At 42.3% G+C, this 13,256-nt stretch overlaps 1 protein-coding gene across 1 annotated transcript; it reads left to right on the forward strand.

The window, feature by feature from the left end:
- The first annotated feature begins 308 nt into the window (after nucleotides 1-308).
- Nucleotides 309-12,674, forward strand: LOC121190583 (tubulin-specific chaperone cofactor E-like protein). Its single transcript, XM_041051435.1, has 9 exons — nucleotides 309-434; nucleotides 1,769-1,835; nucleotides 3,507-3,667; nucleotides 3,788-3,927; nucleotides 4,746-4,927; nucleotides 5,252-5,508; nucleotides 5,620-5,746; nucleotides 5,847-5,963; nucleotides 9,051-12,674. Exons 3-9 carry the CDS (start codon nucleotides 3,529-3,531, stop codon nucleotides 9,394-9,396), a joined length of 1,308 nt encoding a protein of 435 aa, XP_040907369.1. The 5' UTR covers nucleotides 309-434; nucleotides 1,769-1,835; nucleotides 3,507-3,528; the 3' UTR covers nucleotides 9,397-12,674.
- Nucleotides 12,675-13,256: the final 582 nt, after the last annotated feature.

The raw sequence follows: 13,256 nt of genomic DNA on the forward strand, positions 1-13,256 counted from the left end.
AAAGAGTATTTATTTGGAATTTAGCATAATTTCTTGTATGTCTGTTACTGCACACTTTATTTAGAAGAGAATCTGTGGGAACTGCATCAAAGACAATAACGTATTCCTTAACTGTATCTAAAGTTTCTTAAGAGATTCAGAATATGACAGTAACACACAATTTCTGTTTACTAACTGACCAAAGAGCAAAATTTCATTGTCAAAACTTGAGCGAAAAACAGTGATTGGTTTTTAAATAAAATATCCTTGTTATTCCAGATAAAGCGTCTGTGAGAACTGAAATTGTGTTTACAAACCGACGAAGAAGACGGACGGAGAGAAAATAAACCCAGACATTTAAATAACGTCACTTCCGGGCGGTGGGCGTGTCCTAAACTGTCAACTAACCGAAGAACAACAAAAACAAACACAACACCGAGGGGGTTCCGGGAACGGTGAGTGCAACTGTTTCAAAATATACCCCAGCGGTTCCTAAATAACACACCGAGAATGGCTGCGTGTGTGGGCAGTGTGAGGTCGTGACGATGGCTCGATTTCAGTAGCCACCGAAATCCCTTTACCTTTACGGAGCATTGAAGGTAAAGTTAGCCTCACTGCTGCACAACCTGGCGTTTCTAACGTGTTGCCCACTTATCGAGGTTGACACCACCGTCGTTAGCTTTTGTGCCTGTGAACTGAATAAATACACTTTGTCCGCTATTATCAAAGAGTCGATTGCCAGTTTATTTTGCTCATTCGTTCGACATTGCGCAGCCAGGCCTCGGTCGTATTTAAACAGACCCCCCCCCCCCCAACATGCCGTGCTCCGTGGCTTGAAGAATGCCTCGCCGAACCCCCTTAAAAATCTTTTTATTTAAAATATCTTTGCTTGTCATCAAGTTGGGTACAGTCGGGTACAGTAATACTTTTGAGCTTTTCTGGATTGTTGCGGGTCACTATTAAATTCGGCATCGATATATCAATTAATGCTGTTTGTTATTTTCTGGAGGACTGTAACTCTTATTGTGGCATTTTTGCCACTAGACCGTGGAGGGCAGTAGTGAGTAGTTTAACAAATGCTCAAGAGGAAACTTCTTAAATAATTTTCACTAGAAAAAAAATCCAAGACTTATATAACGCAGTGGTTATGACTGATAACCCAGTGGTTACTATGGTAAAGGTAACATTATATGGACAGGTTTTAAATAAGATAAGAAAATCCTTTATTAGTCCCTCAGAGGGGAAATTGCATTTAGCAACAGCAGGGGTACAGTAATTAAAAGTAAAATAAAAGTAATAGACCAATATGGCCAGAACAAGATTAATTAAACACTATTCCAATAGTAGAATAACTAAGAGATTAAACTAAGAAGAAAATACATACATACATAAATAAATATGAGATGGAGATTGTTGAGTTGTGTGACTACAGAACACAATAAATATTGTACATTGATATTACACTAATAATTGAACTATTGCACATTGATATTACACTGATGGTTGCATGGATGTGTGTCAACACTGGATGGGCTTTCTCCATAAAGGAGAATATCACACTAGTTTGACATATGTTTAGCAGACCTTTTTGAAAGCCTTAAAGATGTTGCTGGGCTGGACTGAATCCCAGCTACCATATTGCCAGTAGTTTTCTTGGTGGTAAAGACATTTAATATATACATGCATGTAAATGAGTTTCTTTTTTTTGCTTCCCAGACTCAGTTTAGGTTCTTTTTGATTCTTTTCTGCTTGTTTCATCCATGTTCTCATCACCGTTCTCTCTCATCAGGGGCGGAGGCATGTGATCTGATGTGTTGTTGAAAACAGTCTCTCCTTTGGTCTCTGCTACATCAGAGGTAAGAAACAGAAGATCTGTGTAACGAGAAACTATCTATGACAGAAACATCAGACAGAGTCCGGACGTAACGCTCGGTCGTTTGGCAAACACATCACCTCAGGTGGGCTGAGTTTAAGATGATCAGACCCCTAAATCTGTCTGAAACTGATAGGGCTGATCAGGATTGTGAGTCCTGGGCACCTGCATGCTGTGTGTGAACAGACAATCAGTGTCAAGGAAATATGTTCTGATATAATCACAAAATAGTACTAGTGCAAAAAGAATTGATGCAGATCATCTTTGTGTACTAACTGACTAATCTCAGCTGTCCTCCTGCTACCTTAGATGGTACTATTACTGCTACTCCTTCCACCTTCCTCCCTACTCCGTCTTATGCTATTTCTTTCACTGCTGCTTCTGCTGCAGCGAGGGTTAGAAATAGTTGCCAGGTTGGCCTCCAGCCATCAGCTGTTAGTTGCCAAAACTGACAGCTTTGTATTTGAATTATTTATCATAAGTGATACATGTCCTGTTTTTTATTTCCGTGGCCCACACTTCCTTAATGTGAAAGTATACGTTAAGTTTGCTGTCTAACCAACAGTACAAAACCCAAATATATTCATGTTGCTGTAATATAGAGTAGAAAAAGCAGCAGATCCAGATATTGGAAAAGCTATATTTTGACAGGTTTGCCTAAAAGATTGATTTATTGTTAAAATTCATGCTGAATTTTGTCAGCTAATTGTTTCAGGGCTATAAAATGTGACTTTCAGTAGGAACAGGTGGCTCAGCTACATTAAGAAGTGCATTAGTGTCAGCTGTGCACCTGCTCTTGTCATTGCTGCTTTGGCTCACGTTTCTGCTACTGTGCCTTGTAGGCTATTCTGTGGTGTTGATGGGCTATTTTTAGACCCTTTTATTTTACACATATACTGAAAAGCACCAAACGCAGAACAAAACTGTGCCTGTAGGAGCAGCAAGACCCAGTGAAATGGTTTAAAGTGGCTGACAGTAGTCCAGATCTGGTGTCAGGAAAGTCATGTCCAAAAAGCTTTTTATTCTTCTCTCACTTTGTTCATTAAGTTTATTAATCTGTCAAGCCATTTAATACTTAATGATAAGTCTGGTGATATTCTATATTTTTATTACTGGCAACAAATCCACTGAAGACATCAGAGCCAACAATGAACTGATTGTTCGCACATGTACTGTCTAAGTAGCGGAAGTTTGTTGGGGTTTATTCCTCTGTGACATAAAGCTCCGTTGTTGCCACAATCAGCATCACACATCAGTGAGCCACTCCATTGTACTGAATGACACGTTCCTTAATCACTGTAATCACGGCTGCCGTAGTTTATTTTGAGTTGCTCTCACGTGTGGATCCTGGTGCCATAAATACTCACGAGCTTACCAAATCCGCTGCTAAAAATAGTCCCCAAGAAATAAATGATTTCCTGTTTGAGTAATGTTTGCCAAAAGCTACAGTGCCTAGCTATTTTTGAGTCAAAGTATATTTTCCTCACCTGTGTCGAAAAATTGGTTGTAGTCTTTCCATTGGATTTGTCGTTGTTTTGTTTATAATATCCACATCCTTAACATTTCTAAAGTGAAACAGAGCAACATGTAATTGACCCAGGGCCTTGTGTGACTTTTGTTGTTTACACCCTCTGTGACTTTGTCTCTTCCTTAGATACCTTCTCAGGGCTGGAACCATGGAGTCATCCTCTGATGAAGAGGAGGTGCGCACCTTCGTCCAAGTCCTCAGTGAGAAGTACAACCCAGAGAATTTCCCCTATGGCCAAGGCCTGGGAGTAGTGCTTCTGCCCAGCCCTCCAGGATCCCCCGTCAAGGGTGAGAGATGATGCAGGGAACTAAATCAGGGTTTTGACCACCACTACATTGATGAGCACTGACACAAAAAAAAATCTTCATCATGAAGAGCTGAGCTGACATGGGTTTTCCTGTTCGCAGATCGCCTGTTCTTGCCCAGCGTACTGGTTCTGAATGACTGTGGAATCAGTAAAGCTGGTGACAAGTCAGACATTGCAACTTTGTGTGCCCATGTGGTTGAGTTGGACCTGTCCTACAATCAGCTGAATGACTGGGGAGAGGTGGGTGTCCTTCAGGTCCTTAAAGACCCTCTGATACACTGAAGTGCCCCAGCAACCAATGCCAGTGAATCAGTGTGTGCAATATGAAGACCTGGGAAATGAATTACAGCTTGTAATAATGTTATTAATTCCATGTGTGCTTTTTCTTCAAGGGCATGCCAAAGTGTGTGCAGTGAAAAGGGCTTAAATGATGAATGATGTGGAACAGACCTTTTCCAGAGGAGATATTTTTGACTTGTCATGCTATGAAAAGCACAGGTGTTGCTAATAGCATTACTGATTGTTCTGTTCCATTCAAGTGCCCCAGTGAGCCATGACAGTGTGACAGTGAGCCAATCACGCATTATACCAGGGCCTTGAAACTGAAGCAGCTAAATGGAATTGAGCTACTATTCATTTTATTATTTACACTTGTGTTTTTATTACTGTGAAATGTCAAAGTGCTGTGTGGATGTGAATAGATAATCTTATCCCACTTTCACAATGTAATTCAATTAATCTGTGTAATTCAGCACAGTCATTCCACGCTGTCGTTACACAGCACATCGAGCATATGTAACAGCCTTGTGGTGCGGCCAGGGTGATTTGAGTGCTGGCTGGAGGCAGAGTTCCCTCCTGCTGTGCCACCTGCCGTACCCTGTTACCACTCACGTTAATTGGCTCAGGACTGGCAAAGGCGCATTCATTTATCAAGAAGCAGGGTTGACTTATCATTTAGATTATTATTTGACTATTCAGTCCACCCCAGGTGTTTGGTTTATATTCATGCACTAAAAGCTGTCCCAAAACTGTTGTTTTCTGTTAATGCGGGTTGCCAGATCTGCACCATTGTTTCCAATATTCCCCACCTGGACTTCCTCAACCTGAGCATGAATCCTCTGAGCGGCGTGGAGCTGGAGCCCAGCATGGCTGAGATTTTCTCCAGGGTCCGACGGCTTGTCCTGATCAACACACACGTCAGCTGGGACACGGTGCACACGCTCACGCAACATACACCAGAGTAAGATGAATTGTGTTGTTGATGCAATTACTGTATGATGAAGCTCTGTCCCTTTTTCCAATGTGATTATGTCAAAGATAATCATACATTAATAGTAATACAGAAGGTATGAAGACAGGGACTTAACACCCTGTTGGCCTAGGTCTTTCATTGGATTTGTTGACAGTTAATAACAATATAATAACAAAGAGCTAGGAGAAGATACATAAGCTCAAAATGAGCACATTACTAATTTATCAAATGCAGATATGGTCTGAAAAAGGTTTTGTCGTACCTACTGTACATTTCTCAAACTTGGCCGTTTCACTGTACCTCATCTTCCAGGCTGGAGGAGCTTTTTCTGTGCCTGAATGGCTACAACTCTGTGTCAGAATCCCAGACGTCCTGTCCGTCACTACGCCTGCTGCAGATTACAGACAACCAGCTGCAGGAATGGGCGGAAGTGAGGAAGTTTGGCCTGATGTACCCGTGTCTGAGCACGCTGGTGCTGGCCAACAACAGTGTGAACTCGGTGGGAGACACTCAGGAAACGCTGCAGCGCCTCTTCCCCAACCTGCGCAGCATCAACCTCAACAACTCAGGTCTGAGAGCCATAATGAAGACTGTGCACAGTTCCACCTGTCAGAGTGAAATATTCAGTGCATGGTGTAAAACAAATATTCACAGTGCCCCTATGATGTTCTGTTATTCAGGGCTCAGTAAATGGGAGGACATTGAGAGGCTGAATTTATTCCCGAAGCTGGAGGAAGTCAAGGCAAAGGGGATCCCTTTATTGCAGCCTTACACCCCCCAGGAGAGGCGTAGTCTCCTTTTAGCACAGTGAGTCCAAAGCTGTTCACACATGTACATCAAATCCTGTCTAATCATCATGCTTTGCCATAAATGTGCGTGACGCTTGGACTGCTGCTCCTGCCTGCAGGCTGCCATCTGTGGTGGTGCTGAATGGGGGTGCGGTGTCTAACGGAGAGAGGGAGGATGCTGAGAGGTTCTTCATCAGGTACTACCAGGACTGCCCACAGCAGGAGCTTCCGGAGAGGTACTCAGACACGCAGTATGCATGTATCATACACACACAAATTTCTCACTCCATGCCAAATGTTAAAAGAGGATATCGTAAATGATCGATCGTACATTTTTTAGTGCTTTTTAGAAATATAAATAAATAAATCAGAAGTCTTTTTAGCCCAATACCAGTCACCAGCCAGGTTGGATATCAAGAAGAACTTAGGATTTATGAAACATGTTTTTTTTAATCACACTTATTGATTACAACTTTCAGTACCATTATCATGTCAGTTAATCAGCTGATCATTTCAGAACTTCAACCTGAACCTAAACTGTTGCTTACAGATTTTAACTTCAGTCACAATTGTTTCAGTGTCTTAAATCCATAAATATTGCTGTTGGTCTTTAATCACAGAATTTGGTCAGTATATGTAGCTCCACACATATTACTTGTGTCTCTGTCAACACCTGTAAAGTTGCAACAATAGCAACAACCTGCCGTTTGTCCTCGCTACACTTACAGTATGTGGTATAATTTTTTTGGGACGCCCGCCCTCCACCGGGCCCGACAGCGGTCAAATCATTGCCCATGCTTTTCGCCGACTGCATTCCACTTAACCTCAGCAGAATGTTGGGGAGGGATTTGTGAAGGAAGGTGTAGTCCCTGACTGGGGGAAACTAACCTTTGGGAGACAATGCCACCAGTCTCTCCCTGCTCAATGAGTCCTTTGTGCCGGGAATTCTCTGATTGGAAAACTGATCCACAAGGTAGCAGGTTGATTTTTTTTTTTTTTTTTAAATATATACACCTACTCCGATAACCTCAAACTTTAAGTTGAGAGATTGATTTGTTTTCTGATGTCACGTGGAGCTCACATAGCACTCATGGCTATAAAATGTCTTACACGTTATGGCGAAGACAAAATGATCTTTTCCAAGTGAAGAGCCAAGGATTATTTTTTAATTGTGCTGTGTTTATTCCTCATACGTCACTGTAGCTACCTAAAGACCTTCAGACATGTTCATTTGACCAGTCTGCTGGTAAATGACAAGTTTGTGGTCTTGGTTCAGAGCCAGATTCTCAGTGTAGGTCCGAGGTTAAGGATTACCTTGACTGCATGTGGGTGTTATGGGGATGTCGGACACGCTCAGTAAGCAGTGAACACACCACTATCCGCTTTCCTCTCGGATGGGGCTGTGGCCTTGCTACCCTGCACTGCAGGGTTGGTCACAGCCTCTCAGGTGAACACATCTGACTGTGGCTTTGAGTAACTATGAACACAGATCAAACCATAAAACCTACCTCAGACTTATAGAGGCCGATACACCTCAACAGACTTTGAATAAAGACGCACACAGAATTGCAGATAATCTGGGAAAGCGGTAGGGGTTGTGGGAATAGGAAACGGAAAAATAAAGAATGAAATGTGTTTGCTGGACAGGAAGGATTAGTTGCAATGAAAGAGAAAAAGAGAGGACTGGTTTGAAAACGAAATTTGAGAGTCAGTGTGTCCAACAGAATAAGTAGAGAGGGACTGAAAAGGCACTGGGCCTGGAACAGGGGATGTTGAGGGCCAGTGTGGGAGGGAATAGGAGAAATCAGCATTTTAACTTTTTAAGCAGGTTTTATTTCAGCTGGAGAACAGGGAGAAATGGGAAAATGAAACACCAAAAGAGAAGTTGGCTAAGATCTGGGCTGGATAGGTTCTGAATTAGCTCCAAAACGTGTTGTTTCTGCCGCTACTTGATCGTCCATTATCGAAGAATGCTGGAAAAGACAGTTGGAATTCTGGCTTGTTATCACCTGCAGCATTATTTTCCCCATTATACCATGCTTACCACCTTAAATGAAGCCTTTTAGCTAAATGGCTTTTCCTAGAATGGCACTTTGTGCACTGTGGCCTTAGAGGAGAATTCCCAGGGTGGACCGCAAGTTTTGGCCAGAAACCCCAGGCCAGGGGGACCGGCTTTGTAGAGGAGTTTTGGGGAGGGAAGGGAAATTGCTTTGATTGGCCCAGCTGTTACAGTAGCTTTGAAAGCACAGGCCTTTTCTCCTGGATTTTATTTAATCGTTCCTGGGTCCTTATCTCGAGCATGCATTCCCTTGAGGTGGCTGAGAGCTTTCTCACGGCAAGCAAGAGGCAGAGAACTCTGTCTTTCTCTGCCTCTTAAACACACACAACGTACATTCCCATCCACCTGTTTGCTGATTTTACAACTTGAGTAGAAACACCAGAAATTTGGGGGGGAAAGCTGAAATTATCACAAAAGAAAAAAAACTTTTTGACCAAAGCTGAAGTTGACGTATCAATAAGAAAAGATTCAAAAGAGGCTGATGGAAGCTGATTTTTCAGTTAGGCCATAATCACATGTCTCTGCTTCCTCTATAGCAGACAAAACTTGTAATGTTTCGTCTCAGTGTTTAAGGTATCCAGTCCAAGAATACGTGTATAGCATCCCTGTATGTCCCCGTCTTCTGTATGACTGTAAGAGCTAATAAAAGCATCACAGGCTATACATGGATCAAAAGAGAAGATGCTGTCTTAAGTGAGAAGCTTCAATTTAAATGCCTTGATGTGTTATTAGTTATATTCAGAGTTTTCTTTATAGAATAAGTCGTTTTTGTCAGGTCCCTTTGAATATATTCACAGAAAGGTAAGTAATAGAAACTCCCAGTCACACTTTTTTTATTTTTTTCGAAACTTTCAAAAACAATCATTCAAAATTTTGGAAATTAACACTGTATGTAAAAATGACATACTTGTCAAATTTGTGGTTTTATGGGGAATTTCACACTAGAAAGATTTCTGGGCATTTATCCATCAGCCCAACACCTCTGTGGAGTTTCTCCAGCCAAAGCTTGTGGTGCCAGATACAGTTTGTGCGCACAGGTTTTAGTACTCTGTGTTTTTGTACAGGGACAATGATACCAAATCTGGCAACCGCAGTGTGACAGCATGGCTCCAGGAAGTCACAGTGCCAGGCTTTTATTTACCATAAAACAGTTAAAATGGTGCAACTCCCTCTTACCTTTTACCTCTCTACTTGTGCCAAAGGGGGTATCGTTATATAGGAAATAACAACCTAATTATATGACATGAGTCCTGATTTCTCCCAGGTACCACATCCTTGTATCCAAGTATGGTCACCTGGCCCCTCTGGCGGAGGTGGACCTGAGCCCCCGCTGCACCATGGTGGATGTCCGTTGGGGGGAGAGGGTGGAGGCAGTCAGCCTCCGTCTGGAGCAGACAGTGTGCGACCTGAAGAAACACCTCAGAGCTCTGCTGCAGCTGCCCACCAATGGCATCAGGCTTTTCTACATCAACCGGGAGATGTGTTCAGTCTTGGGACCTGAGGAGTTGAAGTGCGGCAGCCGGGCCCTCCACTCCTACAGCATTCGAGATGGGGATGAGATTCTAGTAGTGCCCAAAGTGAAAAGCCGCTGCAGCTCCTCAGATCTTTGAGCCTGGTTTCAAATAAATGGGACTTAAAGGGGTTTTAGAGAATGGACACTTACTTGATACTAAGCTTTGACTGGAGCCTTTTTTTTTTTTTTTTTAGATTAAAAAAAAAAGGGTGATATTTTCAGCCTTGAATGTAAAGATGTTTGCTGTCCATCACATTGAACAAATTTTTACAGTAGTATATTTGCACAGAGGAGTTCCACGTACACAAAGTTGGTAACTTGAGCGAGAGTCACACATTTTTGTGCTTTAAGTGGCTTGAACTGAGACAAGTTTACATCTCATTTATGAAAAATGTTATGCAAATCCAGATTCGGTGCAAAACGTTTTCTGTAAGAAAAAAAAAAAACAGCTGCCATAATTACAATTGAACGCACAAATTGCACATTGATTTTAAAATTAAAACCACTCTATAATTGGTGTTTGCCAGATTAGGATTGATACCCCTCCCCTTCTCTTGCCTGAGCTGCTGGTGACACTGCTGCACCGTGCTTGGAACTTATTAGTATTTATTTGAGTAGTGAAAATTGTTGAAATTGAGTTTAAAAAAAAAAAAAGAATCCTACACATGTTAAGATGTTAATTGGATTTTAAAAGTACCAGCTGCTGCATATACATTAGTAGTTTCAGTGCTGGTTGTGTTTTTGTAATGCCTTGGCCGGCTTTTCTGCACCATAATGAGCAGTTCACGTGTTCTCACCTTTTTTCATTTGAATTTCCAGTGCTTGAAAATTAGTTTACTGAAAACCGTGTGAACAGTATCCTCTGGCAGCAGTGAGCAGTGTGGTTTTTTGTTTTTTTTGTTTTTGTTTTTTTGTGCCTGGGTGAAAAATCATTCTAAGCCAAGCTGCTCCTTAAAAGCCAACACAATGGCCACCTTAATGATTGCAGCCAATCTGAATTCACTTAACACAGAGTCCTCACGGGACCTTTCAATTTGTGGATGTTTGTTATTGCCAAGGACTTGTGATTGAGGTACAGTTCACGTTTGCATTACATACAAATAACTACTACGTGGGCAACAAAATGAATGATTGACATTTCTTTTACGTTTTCTTGACCATGACAGGCTCAAACTTATTTAACCTTCATTCAAGAGTAGAGTTGCTGGTGAGAATGTTCTTTTAGAGAAACACAATGGTGTGCATAAGTAACACAAACCATTCTCTGCTTCTTCCTGACCAGTGTACTTCACATTGCTCTGCTTAGATATCCTGGGCTAACCCCGAGCCGATGCACAAATGCAGTGTGTTGGGAATAACATAGAGCACATGGCTCCTGCTCAGTCGAGGCGCCCTGGCAGAAAGACGAGACAAGTCTGAGGTGAGCCTGGGTCTGGGACAGAGAAGAGATGGAGGGTTGATGCTCAAGTTACTGCAGGTCTTCTGGCTGTCCAGCCCATGAATGGAGCAGCTCTCTCTCCCCGCAGAGGCACATGAGAAACATTGAGGCCCGGTCCGTATGGTAACCACACACCAGCTGCTGTGTCATGGACACTTCCGCTGTAGGTAGGTTAGAATGGGTGCACCTAACAGGCTCTCACCCCTCACCCATTCACCTCAGTCTGTCCTTTACATCGGACTCACAAACCTGACACTTTTCATGTCTGTTTCACAGGATGTGAGGTTGTGATCCTTTGCGTTGGCTCACATTGGCGGTGTCTGTTTTCAGTTTTTATCTTTTTTTTTCTTTATTGACTCAGGACCATGGCTACACGATATGAAGTACAAACAAAACAGAAATATAATCGCACCTGATCAATGGCTCCCTGCAGGGGTAAAATACAACATGAATTACTTAAATAACTTTCTTCAGATAGCCACCAAACATACCAGTAACACTACAATCAATGACAGAAAACCTCATTCCCACCTGCGCTGTTTGTTTGGAAATTGAAAGCTCGAATTATGGTTCTCTGAAGACGCACATAATTGTTTCTGTGGGTCTACGCAGAGAATCCAATGCACACGCCTCTCAGATGTTAAACATGTGGTGCTGAGCTGAGCATCAAGAAAGCTGATTGTCTGATCCAACTTCGTATGAAGGCAGATTTCAGAATGGAAATGTTCTCCTGTACGACCCCTGTGCAAGTTTGGTTTTGTGCAACCCAGACAAGTGTGTTCCAGCCTTAAGCAGTTGTGCTGTTGACAAAGTGGCTCCTGATTTTCTTGTTTTCTTTTCCCTACACTGTTTGGCTGCTTCTACAAGAAGACACTGAGAAGTCTTTTCCACCTTTTCAATTCTGACTGCTGAAACCGTTTTTCCTATGAATGGTGTCCTCTTCCCAAATACTAATGAGAACATCCAACAGCCAACAAACGTTCTCCATTACGCTTCTTTATTTGGTTGTCCTGCTGTTGTATTTGCTGTAGATGGTGTAGCAGCTCGACTGCCGATGTGTCACCTGCTGCAGCACTGCCACTTCCAAGTGCCAGGAACTTGCTTTACTGTCAGCTTTTGAGCAGTGGTGAAATTTATGTCCAGGAGCTTGTCCCGAAAGCAGCAACAGTGGGAAAGTATGAGCATTACTGCTCCGACATCAGCTGCATTCGGTCATGACAAGTGTCGCGAGACTTTAAATGCAGAGGAGTTTATTTTAAAATGTTTCTCTTGAACACTTTTACACCAATTTTACCTTTGAATGAAGCTCAGCTTTGTTTTACCAAAACCATGTGAAAATGTGTCGAGGCGCCGTCCTCCTGTGACAGCCTTAAAGTGTTGTCCTGATCGCATGGCCGACACAGACTTCCGTTGTGTAGTAGATAACTGGAGATATTGTATTATTCTATATTATGACTGCGTGGATTCATGGGAAATTACGGGACGAGCGTGAAACATTTTGTTTCTGAAGTGGATTGCCGTGTTGGTTTGCATGTTCTGATGTTTCTTGATATGTTTGATTTAAAATGTGTGTGTGAGATGTGTCATTTCAGGGAAACAAAGTTGTTTATGGGCATTTGTAATTTTGACATTTCTAAAATATAGGTGTCTTCCTCACCTTTATCCTTCAGTAATACCAAATACAAAGATTATTATTAATTAAAAAAATCTATGAGGTAGTTGCTTATCTGTAATACAGTTTGCCTTGTGCTGTTTAGTATATGGTGTTTAATTTATATCACATTTTCTTTTCTGTAGTTTCTTACATGTGTATCTTGACATTTTCAGTGGTAAAGTCTTGTTTTCTCTCTTGAGACCATAAAGCCATTTCTTCACCTGTACTGTATAATGGTGCTTTCACTTCTCTTAAAGAAATAAATTATAATTATTCCAGCTTATTACAGTGTTCAATACCTTTTCGTAGTTCAGGCCAACAAATCAACTCTGCAGTCTGATTGAAAGACGAGGTATGAAGTGGGGCAACTTGGTGGCAAAGTCACACATGTTACAGGCAGAATGTACACGTGACCAGCATGCACAGCTCCGTTTCACAGACTGAATGCTTGGCCGTGGAGAAGATGGGATTCTGCAGATCTTCTCTCTTTCTGGCAGGCGTGTTTCAGTCGAGCTGCAAAGAGTCCATTCCATATGTGTCAGGCGGTGTTGTGTTTCTGGGGCATTCCCACTATTTTCCCCCTCCTCCTCTTCCAGCAGCACGGCTCTAATCCTGTGTGGGATATCTATGCCACCCACCCCTCAACACACCGTCACCAGCCAGGTCCCCCTTTTCAGGGTTCGGGGACTGAGGAGCCATTAGGCCATTCAGTCCTGCTCACGTTTTTCATTGGATTGTATCTGGTTGTAAGGAGCAGCTACTGAACACAGACTTGGATAGACAGTTCAGAAATGCAGTTTAGGCTGTTATACCTTGGTTAAACTTCAGCCTGTTGTTTTTGTATGTTAGCATGCTGACTTTAGCA

Source organism: Toxotes jaculatrix, chromosome 12 (genome assembly GCF_017976425.1).
Source record: "Toxotes jaculatrix isolate fToxJac2 chromosome 12, fToxJac2.pri, whole genome shotgun sequence".
NCBI lineage: Eukaryota > Metazoa > Chordata > Actinopteri > Toxotidae > Toxotes > Toxotes jaculatrix.

Excerpts from the sequence above, each read along its gene's own strand:
- LOC121190583 (XM_041051435.1), top strand. The coding sequence starts at position 3,529 with ATGGAGTCATCCTCTGATGAAGAGGAGGTGCGCACCTTCGTCCAAGTC. Across the intron at positions 3,928-4,745 it reads AGCTGAATGACTGGGGAGAG|ATCTGCACCATTGTTTCCAA; the intron begins GTGGGTGTCCTT and ends GCGGGTTGCCAG. Across the intron at positions 5,509-5,619 it reads CATCAACCTCAACAACTCAG|GGCTCAGTAAATGGGAGGAC; the intron begins GTCTGAGAGCCA and ends TCTGTTATTCAG.